This window comes from Martes martes (assembly GCF_963455335.1).
Source record: "Martes martes genome assembly, chromosome: 15".
In the NCBI taxonomy this organism is placed as follows: Eukaryota; Metazoa; Chordata; class Mammalia; order Carnivora; family Mustelidae; genus Martes; species Martes martes.
In genome coordinates this window covers 66,280,194-66,296,637 of record NC_137903.1, presented here as the reverse complement: position 1 = coordinate 66,296,637, position 16,444 = coordinate 66,280,194, and the positions used below count along the sequence as shown (strand labels likewise).

The window sequence follows — 16,444 nt, the reverse complement described above, 5'->3', positions numbered from 1 at the left end:
CTAAATTGAGTTCCTGCTAGGATTCAAGGATGTCAGGACCACTCCCATTGAGGCAGAACCAACAGAGCGAAAGAGCCTGCAAGAAAAGAGCACATCTCAAGTGAAGATTATCAAGGTGGCGATTCAAGAACGAGGGGCTGGTGGAAGAGGGAAGGAGAGGTTCTCAGTGAGGCAGCTGCTGAGTCCTAGGGTGATGGCGCTGCTGTCAGAGAGAAAAGCCGACAAGCAGCTGGAAATGGTGAGAATGAATGAGGTTGCCTGTGGCCCTTGTTATAAGGCCAGACCAACTTTTGCATGACCCCCGTTCTCTGGATAATGGCCATCAGCGGCCATGGGACGCCATCAGCCTGCACTAGCGGCGACACGAGTGCCTTTGACAAATGGCAGCAACCGCCGCAGCAGAATCTTGTGGCTTCCACGGGGATACGCAATGTCTTCACAGCACATCAGCAGTAAAGGAGCCATCACACTTTTGAACGACTATAGATAGCTCAAATATATAAAATGAAATCTCTCTGAATCTAATTAGACAAATCTATCCCGTTATTTCTCTTTCTCAAAAATATACCAGCAAATTTTACAGCAAAGATGAACTTTGGAATATACTCAAATTTCTCCCAGAATTTCTTTGGCATTTTAATTAGAATTACACTAAATTTATATATTAATTTATAGAGAAGTCACTTCTTTAAATCATTGTCTTGGCATCTGGCACATGTATTTTTCTTTCCACTTACTTGAATCTTCAGTGAAGTTTTTTTCTTCATGTAGACCTTGTACATTTCTTGATCATTTTTTTAGGGATATATTATAGGCCATATTGTTATTGCGTGTCGATCTATAATTTGCAAATTTTCTCACTGTGCTCTGCAGACATATCTAAGAAAACTGTTGAAACAAAATATGACAAAAATTTTATCCTATCTTTTCTTCTAAAGGTTTTATAGTTTTGTCTCTTACATTTAGATCATCCATTTTGATTTATTTTTGTGTAGGCATGAGGTAAATACACAAATTTGTGACTATCCATTGTCCCACTCTTATTTTTAACACATAATCCCATCGCATTGTTGCAAAACAATGTCACCTGCACAATTTCTATCCCTGGGAACCTAAAGAAATTTCCTTGTGTGGTGGTTATATGATAAATATCTGTCTAGTTGTATTTTTTATTCAAATATACAGACACAGAGTCAAGTTTCAATCTAAAAACTCCAGCCACTTATCTCCAAAGAATTATCATGCATTATTGATTGAACAATGTCTTTCTTATGTTTTCTGCATCCTTTCTCTGTGGGACTTCTATTAGTGAGATACTGGTTTGTAACATTTTAAGACATCCCAAGATCCCATGGCTTTAGATTTTTGGACTCTATTTTTGTAACTATCTGTTACACATGAAAACATACTGAAGAATCAACTCAGGACAAAACAAAGTTTTTCTCCGTATGAAAGGATTGAGGTGTGTGTATTAGTGAATTGACACATCAAAATGTTAACTGATGAGAAAATTTCTTTTTTTTTTCTTTGCATATTTGTGGTGTTCCCTTTTTAAAATTTATTTTTTCAGTGTTCCAGGATTCATTGTTTATGCACCACGCCCAGTGCTCCATGCAATCCATGCCCTCCTTAATACCCACCACCAGGCTCACCCAACCCCCCCGCCCTCTCCCCTCCAAAACCCTCAGTTTGTTCCTCAGAGTCCACAGTCTTTCTTGGTTCATCTCCCCCTCCAATTTCCCCCAACTCACTTCTCCTCTCCTTCTCCCAATGTTCTCCATGTTATTCCTTATTCTCCATAAGTAAGTTGAAACCATATGATGATTAACTCTCTCTGCTTGACTTATTTCACTCAGCATAATCTCTTCCAGTCCCATTCATGTTGATGCAGAAGTTGGTTATTCATCCTTTCTGATGGAGGCATAATATTCCATTCCATATATGGGATGAGACAATTTCAATAATGCTCTAGGACTGTTTGAGAAGAGATTAATGCCTTGGGTGTTCATATAATTAAAACGTAGGTTTGTGCCTCATTCCAACTGCTATTTTTAAATGCCTGTCCCTAGTAACAGTAAAAAGAAATCTGGAAGTTCAAAAATTGTTAATATTAATTAATGTAAATATTAATATAATCACTGAACCAACACATACTATCTTTTCAGGTGGCACTGGACTACTTGTTGGAATATTTGTGGCTCTCATGGGTTAGGTTTGCTAAGTCAGTATTACCACTTCCAACTTGACCAGATAATGTTGACTGATGAGGATAATAACACTATTTCTGTCCATTGAAGATTTACTAGTTTAAAGAGGAAACTTTACATACTGAGTACAGAAGCAGTTTGGTAAGATGATCTACCTGGAAGTATTAGTGTTCACAGATACCATTAGCATAATCAAAGTGGATTAAAAAAGGCATAAGAGATGGCAAATTAAAGTCATTGATAGACTGGGGAAAGCTGACTTGAAATTGTTCCAAAATAAGTGCCAGTTCCATACCCTTTCTAAATTGTGGACATAAAGAAAGTGTCTGCAATTACCAGCTGGCTAAATTTTATAAATTATTTGGAGTTGAAATTTTCTGCTTCAATGAATTTCATAGGAAACTTGTGAATAATATTTATATTATTATGATAATCCTTAACGACCCAACTCAGGAGTCTAACTGAGGCATAAACTAGGAATGTGTTACAGAAAGGAGTCACAAGGAGCCTTTCGAAAATGAGAATAATTAGAGATCCTCACCCTCTTGAACAGTTGGAGTTGATGGGAACACGATGGTTTTCATGATCTGTCTTACTCAGTTTCTTTTTTTATATTACATACTAAGAACACTATTAAAGTTCTGATGGTTTAAAGAGATGAGAAGGAATGAAAGCAGTAAGTTTTATCAGCAGAATTCTATCAGATATTGAAACAGATATGTGTGAACATAGGGCTCCATAACAGGCCACTACCAGCAAGTCTTAGAATGCCTGAATGAAACCACATTGAGACTTGGACCTGAAAAAACCCTTTGACTAACCAGTACCAAGTAGATACTACTGGGGATTGATATTGGAAACATTAACTGGTTATGATATCTGTGTATACTTGAGCTTAAAAATGAAGTTTCTCTTTTTGCTGGCCCCAGGCAAAGAAAGTGGAAATCCTCCCCATTTTGAAAGTCATGGAAATTTGGGTCTCTCTGTCTATAGAGGTCCCCTGCTTTTACAGTCATGCTGTAACTTTTGAGTTACCTCAAGAGAGTTACCCTAGTGGCCATCAACAAGGCAATTCATCAGAAATGCTCACTGCTCCATTTGGGGTAGAGGAATCCAAGAAAGCACAGGAGGCAAAAGTCCACCTGAGAAAAATGATAAAAAGAAAGGTGTGAAGTCTCTAGCCATGCCATGTCAAGGTCTCTATAATGCGTATTAATATTTTAAACCAGAATCCATCAAAAGGCAGACACGGTACCAAGTACACATGGTTTTGGATGGAAATCAAGTGGCTTTGCCACAATAACACAATCTTGCTTTTTTGAAAGTCCCATGTGTTGACTCTGGTCTTACAGGAAGGAAAAGTAACATTTGGCTAGTAGCGCCTTCTTCTTTGTTCATTTGTGTATAGATGCATTTGTGTCTGAAGATCGATGAGGAACCCAGATCCATGTGAAACCCGAACTTCATGCATCAGCATAGTGAACCCACTAATTGGGGAATCTGCAGCAACCCTGTCCTGAACTCTCCCCATCCAAATCTCCAACGGCTTTCATGCTTCAAATCTAAAGCGTTGCCTTGTTCAAAGAAGTCTACAAAGCAGCACTGTGATCTTGACCCCCCTTTGATTAAATAATTCCCCATTGTTCTTAGAGATGAGTAGTACATCTTTAGGTTTCACAAAGGGACTTGTCCTGATTTAACCTCTCTGGCCCCATTACTTATGACTCTCCTTTCTCTCTTTGCCCTTCTTACATGTTCTCTAATGCAATGGTTCCAGTTCTGGCTTATATTAGAATTACATGTGGAGCTTAAAAAGAAAGTACTATTGCTAGGGCCATACCTTCAGAGATTTTGATTCACTTGCATGGAGTGAGTTCTAGGCATCTGGGTTTTCTCAGCCAGGGCTGAGAACCGTTTCTCCAATGCATCAAACCCTTTTTCCACTCAAGTCCTTAGCACGTACTGTTCCACTGTTCCAAACACTCTTTCTCCATTCCCTCCACCACAATAATCTCTAGGTTGAAATTAAAACTTTTAAAGGTAAAATTTCCTGGATGTCCTTTACTAGGTAGCTTCCCTTAGTAATTCCTATAATTCCTCTTTTAAAACACCACAGTTTCTGTTATTTGTTTTAAGTTTGCTTTCCCATAAGAGTAAAGCCAAAACTATCTGTTTTCCTCCTAGCCCCATTGCTTAATGTAATAAACACTAAAAAGAAAAAGAAATCTGATGGTTAATTGAAAATGTCTGTGTCCTGGGAATTCAGCCTTGGACAGATATTAAAGAGCTATTTAGTCCCCCATCTTTCCATAACAAAATTCTTGGCTGGGAAGGAAGATTTATAAGGATGGCAAAGACTTTCTGATGAGGGAAGTGTGTATTTGGGGTCCCATCTTGAGCCTAGACCCATGTTTATCATAAGATCCTAAAATGTCTGGAGAATTGGTGTTGTAGGCCCCTTTCTTTTTCCTGGAAAAAAGCTTCCTAAGAAAAGACAGTTGAGGCACAAAACTAGTTTAAAGAAAATGACCCATGTAGAAAGATTGAGTCAGTTCTATATTGAGCCCAGTAAACTCTCTTTCAAGGATTTCTCTTACCAATCTTCCTAGGAGTGTAAGTCATAAACAAGTGAAAACTAAAAGAACCACAATACTGAGAGCGTACAGTGTGGTTATGCTGGTTCTGGTGGCTTCTGTAGTAGGGGAAAATAATTTAACTGGCTTTGGGAGTCAGGGAGGGACTAATCCTGGGTGTAGCCTTCAGATCTCTCAGTATCTGGCCTTGCCACGGTTGGAGGGATCTGAGAACATCAGCGAAACACCTTCCGTAAGGCACCAGCACAGATAGGAAGCCAAAGACGTAAAGGCATTAGATATTCATGACCTCAATTCAGATTCTATATCTCCCTGAATTTTGGTATTTTGCTATTGTCAAAGAAGAGAGGATTCTTCTGAGCTAGAGATGAAGGAAAAGGTGCGAATTCACATCATACTGGAGAGGACCATGTTCATGGCTCCCTTTGAGCATTCCTGGGATTGTTTGAGAATTACTACAGGGGAGTTCAAATTCCCTCAGAATCATGATTATTATGGTAATACCATTTCCCCCCAGGCTTAGGTGGCATCAGAAACACATAATGTATGTGATTTGAGACATCTGAGGTTAGGGAACTTGTCCAATTGGCATGACTCCAATTTCTCTGGCCAAGAATGACAACAGATAATGAACAAAAATGTCAATGATATAAGATATATATAAAAAGCAGATGGTCAGTTAAAAGAAGAAAGCCAAAATAATAAATATGGAAGCTTAAGGTGCACCAGCCTGGTCCTAGAACCTAGTATTATGAAATATATTACAAAGTACAGGTTTCCAGGATTGTGACCATCTCATCATTTACTGTGGGTTTCCAATGGAGAGCCGTGGTGATTAAGGAGTAATTGAAAATGAGAAGAAAGAGAATTTATCCATATAATAGACATCAAAGCCAGAGTGATAATCATAATTCCCCAGAGGAGGTACTGAAAATTTCTGGGAACACTGTTGAGCATGTTACAGAGCCTGAACAATAAGAAAAAACCTAACTGGGGAAAGCAGGTGAAATTCCCGGACAAGTCCTTTAACGTACTAGATTGACATCACTACAGAACCAGTTGATCGATGTTAGACAATCCTTGTCACTTGCCGACATGTGCACTGGCTTCTGGCATTACGTTAACATTGGCGGTACCTATGGTGCAGGCAAAAGCATGTCCACCACCAGAAGGGGACATGCTGTCAATCAGTTATTCAACAAAAATGTGATGCCGAAGTAATATGAGAAGAATGATAACCTGGTGATGGGAGTCGTAGTCACAAATTTGGCTCCATGAGAAAAAGAGAAGCTAGCTAACGGATGGGAAGCCAAGGTCCATGTTGTTACAGATCAACTAGCTGGCAATTTGTGATGGAGAAGCAAGCTCCAGGATTAAGAGGAAATAGTTCGCTTGAAAAGTGCTTCTTGGGGTGCCTTGGTGGCTCAGTGGGTTAAAGCCGCTGCCTTTCAGCTCAGGTCATGATCCCAGGGTCCTGGGATCAAGCCCCGCATCAGGCTCTCTTCTCACCAGGGGGCCTGCTTCCCTCTCCCCCCTCTCTCTGCCTGCCTCTCTGCCTACTTGTCATCTCCGTCTGCAAATAAATAAATAAAATCTTAAAAAAAAAAAAAGTGCTGCTCAATCCTGGCGGTACATCACAATCATGGAAGCCCTGGTTTGGTTTGGTTTTTAGTGGCTGGTCTTGAATACAGACCTATTCATCCTCTAGAGGCATATATAAAAGGTTTTATGAGTTCTCTAAGTAATGATAACATGCGATATGGTAATAAGCAACATAGCAAAGAATTATTCTTTTAAGATTGAGTAGGGTCATGTTTGCTGTTGTTAGGAATCAATGGTGGATATGGATACAAATATTGTAGAGAATGGGGCACTTGGGTGGCTCAGTCAGTTGAGTGTTCAGCCCAAGTAGTGATCTTGGGGTCATGAGACTGAGCCCTGTGTGGGGCTCTGTGCTCAGTAGGGAGTCTGCTTGAGATTCTCTCTCTCTCCCTCTCCCTCTGCCCCTCCCCCTGCTCAGGCACTCTCTCTCTCAAATAAACAAATAAATCTTCTTTAAAAAAATATTTTAGAGAAAGAAAAATAACTCTTGCACCACTATCTGAGCCCAGCCCAGAGGGGGAGGTGTTAGGAAATGTTCTGTGTGCTCTTACCAGGGATGGTCATGACAGCGTACTTGTGTCTACTGGGGACATGCCAGTTTTTAGGTCAGATCCCAAACAGAAAGTTTCTCTTACTGTCCTAGTCAGTTCAGGGGACCGGGTGGCTTAAACAATGGAAATTTCTCACACTTCTAGAAGCTAAGAAGGCCAGATAAGAGCACAGATCAGGCCAAGATTCAGTGTCTGGGCGAGGTTGCTCTTCCTGGTTTTCAGATGGTCATCCGTCTTCTCCTCGCATCCTCATGTGGCAGAAAGAGAGAGAAGGCGAGCTCTCTTGCATCTGTCTCAGAAGGGCATGAGCTCCATCTTGGGGCTCTACTCTCGTCACCTCATCTCAACCTCGTTATCTCCCAGAGGCCCATCTCCAAATACCATCGCACTGGGGGTTAGGGCTTCAACATACAGTTTTGGAGGGAGCACAAACATGCAGTCCACAATATGGACTGAACAGACAGGCATGTAGCCCTATCCATGAGAATAGCTCTCGCACCCCACAAAAGACAGGACATAGGTCCCAAAGGGCATTCCATGCTGAAGTCAGGGAGGAGCACTGAACAGACAGAAAAGGGCTTTCGTTAGGGTGATAGGTAATCAGTGGTGGGCAATTACACATGCGTTAGAAGGCATACGTGCCCTTAGAAATAGCATTATTATACGGCAGGACCTAAAAAGGAACTTTGAGTTATTTCAGAAATATAGACTGAGACTTTCCACAAACAGTACTACTGGGTCTGAGGCAAGGAAGTGACGTTGCAACAGAGGCTTGTGTAAACGACACAAGGATGCACGCAAGGGAAGAGAAGCTCTTCTCCTAGGTTTTCTCCAGTGTCTTCAATAAAGAATCGGGACGTCTTAATGGAACCTCACTGATTGTCACTGGTAAGTTTAAAGAGCTATGCACTGACCTCCACGTGGTTCTCCTTCTATGGCGTGAGACGTTCTTCGGTCAGGCCTGACTTAAACCCTCCTGTGGTTATTTTCTATCAAGAGACTCCCCACTGAGTGGGTTGCACTTAACAGTGACAGTGGTGGGCAGAGGAGCTCCTGGTAATGAACATGGCTGACAAAGTTTTGTCTGGAAGTGTCCATTATAGAAACGCAGTGGTTGGCGGTAAAAGGCCGCCGTTCAGGCCAAGATGCTATCATGGATTTAAATTAGTTTGTTTTCAACGCTGCAAACTCTAGGACTCGTGCTCCAGCCCAGTCTCTGGGAAGGAGAGAACTCCATGTGATGCCTCACAGGCCTGCTAACACTGATTCTTCCCTTTTCCCTGATACTTCCAGGAGAATATAGCTGCCTGCCTATGGGATGCGTACTCAGGCGTGTTAGGTGACCAAGCCATGATCCTTGCAATGAACTCCAGGTACGGTAAGCTCTAACACTCGCCCATTTCACTGACTGGACATCTTCAAAATGCAACAGAGAAAAATCACAGTTGTGAAAAACAGAAAACAGCTCCAAATACCACCATCCCAACTCAGCAGCTACTATTTCTTTCTTTCTCACGTTCTTCCTCACTTCTTCAGTACTGTGCGGATCAGCGGGTAGTCTAATTATCGTAGGCTAATCAGATTTTCTGTAATATTTTTCCCTTTGGCATTATGTCTTAAGTTTTTTCCCTACATGCTCATATTTTTGTTTTAATGGCAGTATAAGATTTCCCAATTTTGAAATTTTTAAATTATATTTTATTTTGCCAATAGTATGATAATCATCTTTGTACATAAAAGATCGTCTCTCCTCTGAAATATTTTTTTGAAATAGCATTCCAAGGGTGAGGTTACCGATTTAGATGACAGGCAACCACAAAAATGGCCTGCTGCTGGGAATCCTAATTGGTAGAGAGCCCTAGCTGCTCCCTGACCGTCCAGGCAGCCTGGTGGGACAGTCAACTCCAGTGGGTGACTTTGAATCTAGGAAACCCATCAACCCGGCTGAACCCTTCTTAGAACTTGCTACGGTCTATACACTTTCTAACCCTCCTTCCTTCCTTCTCTCTTTCTCTCCGAAATCTCATGCACCTCTAATCCCGTTTTGGCATCTGTTTCCCAAGATCCCAAACTATTGCAGATGGGATTGAAAACCTACTTAGAGCTTTTAGTAAGGAGTCAGTTTGCTGTCCAGAAAAATCTCACTAATAACGTTTCTTCAAAGCCTAGTCACCAGAAGACATAGATTCTTACATACATTTTTCTACTTTACTAATTTAATAGGCCCCAAATTGCACCTCATTATTATTTTAATTTGTATTCCTTTCAAAAAAAAAAAGCAAGACCTAATATTTTCTGTATGTTTATATATTTATGAATTTTCTCATGTGGGAATTTTTTTGTAGTCTTTGCAGCTTCATGAGGATTTTCGTTTTGGCATATACTTAGTAAGTGTCTCATGACATTTCTATGGGGTTAAAATTTTTTATTCTTTTTTGTCTTCTCAGAATTGATTTTAGTGTCATTGCTATTTTTTTCTTTCACTTTTTTGTATGACATCTCGTATAAAATTAATTCTATATCACACTTTACTATTACGTTCACTTTCTCCTAGTTTTCTGTTAGTTGATTTTTGTTACCCTCTAGGCTATAACAGATATTTTTGATGTTATGAGTGAATTTAAATTATCTTCACAATTCCATTATGCAAACCAGAAGTCAACAAACTTGGCCTATGGGCTAAATCTGTTTTTGTAGTCTCCTGGTTTTGTACATTCTGAGAGAGAAGAATGTTTTTTACATTTTTTTTGGCAGAGAGGGAGTGAGAGTGGGGAGAAGAGGGGAAGATAGAGAGGGAGAGAGAATCCTAAGCAGGCTCCAAGCTCAGTGCAGAGCTCTATGGGGCTCTGTCTCACGACCTTGAGATCATGACCTGAAACCAAAATCAAGACCGGACGCTTAACAGACTGAGCCACCCAGGCACCCCCCCCCCTTTTTTTAAAGATTTTATTTATTTATTTGACAGACAGAGATCACAAGTAGGCAGAGAGGCAGGCAGAGAGAGAGGAGAAAGCAGGCTCTTCATGGAGCAGAGAGCCCGATGCGGGGCTCGATCCCAGGACCCTGGGATCATGACCTGAGCCAAAGGCAGAGGTTTTAACCCACTGAGCCACCCTCATTTTTAACCCACTGAGCCCCTCATTTTTAAATAGTTGGGGGAGGATTAAAAGAAGGAGGATATTTCACAACATGCAAATGCTATGTGAAATTCAAATTCCAAGGTTGGTAAACAAAGTTTTGTTGGAGTACAGCCACATTTATGTATTTATTCATGCATTGTCTGTGACTGCTTTTGCATTGTGATGGCAGACCTGAGCAGACAGAGGCCATTTGGCCGGCAAAGCCTCGTACACTTGTCATGAGGACCGTCACAGAAACTGTTTGTTGATCCCAATACAGATAACACTGATTTAAAGTGCTTCATTCCCAAAGGCTTGTTTAAACTCTGAATGCTTTTTTACATTTGTCTGTATAAGGGAATACTTACGTGCTTAAGGGTTCCAAGCTGTTCTTGAGGATTTTGATGGCAGTGGTCGATACAGGAATGTACACCTGTGATCGAATTGTATAGAACTAAATACACACACACACACACACACACACACACACGCACACACACACACACACACACACACGAGCACAAATAAAACTGGGGAGATCTGAACAAGATGGCTGGGAGGAATCACTATCAATATCCCGGTGGTGATACTCTACTATAATCGTTGGAGAATGTCACCACTGGGGAAAACTGTGGGAAGTATATTAGATGTTTCTCTTTATTATTTCTTACAACATCATGTAAAACTACAAACATCTCAAAAAAATTTTAATTTAAAAAAAGGCATTCTAAGAACACATTCTGATCCAACATGAAATATTCTCAATAGATTAGTGCCACATTTGGCCAGGGAGGGGAGACAAGAGTATTTAATACAGGTATTTTCTATTCCCATATTAGATATTCTCTAGAATTTACATTCTCTCCCATTATTTAGAATTTTATTGTGGTGCCACCACTAAACTGTTTTGACTTAGTGCTGTTTTATAATAGATTTTATTATCTGATTGAACTAGATCTTCCTTATTTTCTTGATCACTTCCTGCATCATAACTTTTGATAATCTCTCCAATTTATTTTTCTAAGAGGAAGGTAAATGTGTTTTATCAACTTCTGATGAAAATGTCCTGAAATTTTAATTGCGCTTTCAGAGTTTGTAAAATAATTTGAGAATAATTGACATTTATAAATGATGTTCCTATTTATAAATCTATCTTTCTAATTATTCAAGTTGTTTTGTGTTCTCCCTTCAAAGTTTGAGGCATTTTTAACATAGATTCTGCACATTACTAGACTGATTTCTTATTTATATTGTATTTTGGCTCCCTCCTACCCCCATTTTATTGTTTGGACAGCAATTTCTGATATGTTGGGATACATATGGGATTTTGGGGGGGATATATTTATCCTGTGTTTGAGCTCACTGAACTATTTTTATTAGACCATGTCTTATTTGAAAAACAACAAATTCTAACACAATATTTTAAAATAGGAAATTGAACCCTTATGTTGTTCCTGTTTTTAATAAAAACTCATACACGACTTCTCAATTAGCAAAATGTTGGTTTAAATAAAACCTTTCAAGAAATTATTCAAACTATTCATTCTCCTTAAAAAATGATGTTGATATTTATTAAATACTTTTTCAATATTGATTAAAGCATGATTTTTAATTTAATCTATTATAGGTATGTGTTAATTAGTAGTTTTTAGGCTATTGGTCTATCCTTACATTCTGATGATAAATCATAATTGGTGTTATAATGTTATTTTATTATTTTAAAATTATTATTCTAAAAATTTAAACTTCATACTCATAAATGAAATTTGTTAGTTTTTTTTATTATTTTAATTCCAGTGTAGTTAATATACAGTTTCGGGTGTACAATCATGTGAGTGATTCAGCTGTCCCATATATTACTCAGTGCTCATCAAGAGAAGTGTTCTCTTTCTTTTTAATTTAATTTAATTTTTTTTCATTGTTCCAAAATTCATTGTGCACCACACCCAGTGCCCCATGCAACACGTGCCCTCCTTAATACCCACCACTAGGCTCACCCTACCCCCCACACCCCTCTCCAAATCCTCGTCATCCATTTCACCCATCCCCCCACTCACCTCCTCTCTGGGAACTATCTTTAACCAGACTCTGTAGTTAAGAGTCTGTCTTCTCATTTGTCTCTTTTGATTTCCCTTTGTATGTTTGTTTTGTTTCTTAAATTCCACAGATGAGTGAAATCATATGGCATTTGTCTGTTTCTGACTGGCTTATTTTGCTTAGCGTTATACTCCCTAGATCAATTTATGTTATTGCAAATGTAAAGATTTCATTCTTTCTATGGCTGAATAATATTCCATTGTATATATACACCATTTCTTCTTTATGCATTCATTTATCAATGGACACTTGGACTGTTTCCATAATTTGGCTATTGTAAATAATACCGTTATAAACATAGGGGTGCACATATCCCTTTGAATTAGTGCTTTCATATTCTTTGGGTAAATACCCAGTAGCCCAATTCCTGGACTGTAGGGTAGTTCTACTGTTAACTTTCTGAAGGACCTCTATACTGTTTTCCACAGTGGATGCATCAGTTCGTACTCCCACCAACAGTGTGAAAGGGTTCCTTTTTTTCCACATCCTTGCCAAAATTGGTTGTTTCTTATTGATTTTAGCCATTCTGACAAGTGGGAGGTGATATCTCATTATAGTTTTAATTTGTATTTCCCTGATGATGAGTGACGTTGAGCATATTCTCATGTGTCTGTTGGCCATCTGGATGTCTTCTTTGGAGACATGTCTATTCATCTCTTCTGCCCATTTTTTTAATTCACTTTGAGGGGGATGTTAAGTTTCATAAATTCTTTATATATTTTGGATACTAACCCTTTATTGGACATGTCATTTGCAAATATCTTCTCCCATTCCATAGGTTGTCTTCTAGTTTTGTTGGTTGTTTCCTTTGCTGTGCAGTATTTTATTTTTATGAAGTCCCAGTAGTTTAATTTTGCTTTTGTTTCCCTTGCCTCAGGAGACATATCTAGAAACATGTTGTTATGGCGAAAGTCAGAAATTATGGTTTGTGTTCTCTTCTAGGATTTTTGTGGTTTCAGGTCTCACATTTAGATTCTTAATCCATCTTGAGTTTATTATTTTGTATGGTGTAAAAAAGTGGTCCGGGTTCATTCTTTTGTATGTAGCTATCCAGGCTTCTCCCAACAGCATTTGTTGAAGAAATTGTCTTTTTCCCATTGCATATTCTTGCCTCCTTTGTTAAAAATTAATTGACATGTAATTGTAGGTTTATTTCTGGGTTTTCTATTCTGTTCTATTGATCCATGTTGTCTCTTTTTGTGCCAGTACCATAATGTTTTGATTACTACAGCTTTACAGTCCAGAATTGCGATACTTCCAGTTTTGTTTTTCTTTTTCAAGACCATTGGCTATTCAGGGTCTTGTGATTTTATACAAATGTTAGTATCCTTTGTTCCACTTCTGTGAAAAATGCTGCTTTTGCATCTATGTTCATCAGAGTTGTTGGTCTGTAGTTCTCTTTTTTGTGGTATTTTTATCCAGTTTTATATCAGGGTAATGTTAGTCTCATAAAATGAATTCGGAAATTTTCCTTCCTCTTCTACTTTTTTAAAAGCTTGAGAATAGGCATTAACTATTCTTTAAATGTTTGGTAGAATTCACCTGTGAGGCCACCTGGTCCTGGCCTCTGGTTTGTTGGGAATTTTTTGATCGCTGATTCATTTTCATTGCTGCTTATCAGTCTGTTCAAGTTTTCTATTTCTTTCTGTTTCTGTTTTGGTAGTTTTTGTGTTTCTAGGAATTTATCCATTTCTTCCAGGTTGTCCAATTTGGAATATAATTTTTCATAATATTCTATTATAATTATTTCTATCTCCATGGTGTTCATTGTTATTTCTCCTCTCTCATCTTTTATTTTATTTATTTGAGTACTTTCTCTTTTTTTCTTGAGATGTCTAGCAAGAGGTTTATCAATTTTATTGATTTTTCCCAAGAACCTAGCTTCATTGATCTGTTCTATTGTGGTTTTCGTTTCTATTTCATTTATTTCTGCTCTAATTTTTATTATTTTCTTCCTTCTGCTGGTTTTAGGTTTTGTCTATTGTTTTTTTCCTAGCTCCTTGAGGTGTAGGTTAGGTTGAGATCTTTCTCGCTTCTTGAGGTAGGCTTGTTTTGTTATATACTTCCCTTTTGCTTCATCCAATTATTTGAACCATTGTGTTTTCATTTTCATTTTTCTCCATGTAATTTTTTAATCTCTTCTTTGATTTCCTGGTTGACCCATTCATTGTTTAGTAGCATGTTATTTAACCTCCATGTTTTGGTGCTCTTTCCAGGTATTTTCTGGTGGTTGATTTCTAATTTCGTGTGTGATGGTCAGAGAAAATGCATGGTGTGACTTTGATCTTTTTTAATTTGTTCAGACTTGTTTCATGGCCTATTATGTGATCTATTCTGAAGAATGTTTCATGTGCCCTTAAAAAGAATGTGTTTTCTGGGGTGCCTGGGTGCCTCAGTTGGTTAAGCAACCAACTCCTGATTTCAGTTCAGGTCATGATCTCAGGGTCATGAGATTGAGCCCCAACTCAGGCTCTGCACTGAGCATAGAGCCAGCTTGGGATTATCTCTCTCCCTCTCCCCCTCACCCCCCTGCCACTTGCATCCACTCTGTTTCTCTCTCTAAAAATAAAAACAAAAAACAATGTGTATTCTGCTATTTTAGGATGGAGTGTTCTGAATATATCTGTTAATTTTATCTCATCCCTTGTGCCATTCAAAATCGCTGTTTCCTTGTTGATTTTCTGTCTGGATTATCTATCCATTGACATAAGTGAGGTTTTAAAGTCCCCTACTATTATTGTATTACTATCTATTAGTTCCTTTATGTTTGTTATTAACTGTTTCATGTATTTGGGTGCTCCAATGCTGGGTGTATAAATATATACAATTGTTATATCTTCTTGTTCAATTGTCCATGTTATTATTAGATGGTGTCTTTCTTGGTCTTTTGTTACAGTTTTGTCATAAATTCTATTTTCTTCAAAGAGAAAAGCCATTAGTATGGCTATCTTGGCTTCCCTTTATCATCTATCTGCATGATAAATGTTTCTCTATCCCCTTGCTTTCAATCTGCACATGTCTTTAGGTGTGAAATGAGTCTTGTAGGCAGCATATAGAAGGGTCTTGTTTTTAAATTCAGTCTGTCACCGTATATCTTTTGTTTGGGGCATTTAGTCCATTTACATTCCAAGTAAACGGGTATGTATTTATTGCCATTTTGTTACTTGGTTTGTGGTTGTTTTATAGCTCCTCTTTGATCCTTTCTTCTCTTGCTCTCCTCTCACAGTTTGCTGGCTTTCTTTAGTGACATACTTGGATTCTTACTCTTTACTTTTCGCATATATATTACTGGTTTTTGATTGTGGTTACCATTAGATTTGTATATTACATTTCTGCATACACCTTACACTTGAGCCCTTTCTTTACTCCTCTCCCCTCCACATGTTTGGTTTATGATGTAATACGTTACCTCCTTTTATTTTGTGGGTCCCTTGGCTGATTTTTTTATGGGTAGACTTATTTTTATTACTTTTGTCCTTCCTACTTTTCTTACTCTTACTTATGGTCTTCCCTTTATAATCATACAGTCTCCTTTAACATTTCCTGTAAGGCTGGTTTAATGGTCATGAACTTCTTTAGTTTTTGTTTGTCTGGGAAACTCTTTATTGCTCCTTCTCTTCTGAATTATAGCTTTGCTGGAGAGAGTATTCATGGTTGCAGATTTTTTTTTTTTCCCCCTTTCAGCACTTTGAATATATCATGCTACTCTTTCCTGGCCTTCAAAGTTTCTGCTAAAAATCTTCTGGATAACGTATGGGGTTTCACTCATATATAACTGTCACTTTTTCTCTCGCTTCTAAAATTCTCTCTTTATCACTATGTGTTGCCATTTTAATTATTGTGTGTCTTGTGCGGACCTCCTTGGGATGATTTTGTTGGGGAATCTCTGTGCCTCTTGGATATGGATCTTTGTTTTCTTCCCTGGATTAGGGAACTTATCAGCTACTATTTCTTCAAGTAAATTTTCTGCTCCCTTTTCTCTCTCCTCTTCTTTTGGGGTCCCTATAAGGAGAATGCTATTATGCTTGATGGAGTTGCTGAGTTCCCTGAGTCTGTTCTCATTCCACATAGACTTTTTTTCTCTTAACCTGCTCAACTTGATTCCTTTCTATTATTCTGTCCTCCAGGTTGCTTCTTTGTTCCTCGGCTTCCTCTTACTTGCTACTTACTCCAGCTAGTATATTTTGAATTTCATTTATTGTGTTCTGCGTCTTTGATTTGCCCTTTTATATCTCTTTGTTATAGGGTCACACTGATGTCCGCCACTCTTTTCT

General features: G+C 38.5%; 1 protein-coding gene across 1 annotated transcript in view; it reads left to right on the top strand.

Annotated features, from left to right (window-relative positions):
- Positions 1-315: 315 nt before the first annotated feature.
- MROH9 (maestro heat like repeat family member 9) overlaps positions 316-16,444 on the top strand; it is a gene marked incomplete at both ends in the record, with an annotated part of 79,672 nt that continues 63,543 nt past the window's right edge. Inside the window, one exon of the mRNA XM_080824517.1 lies at positions 316-452. Coding sequence (XP_080680643.1) covers positions 316-452 — 137 coding nt within the window. The remainder of the gene's footprint in view (positions 453-16,444) is intronic.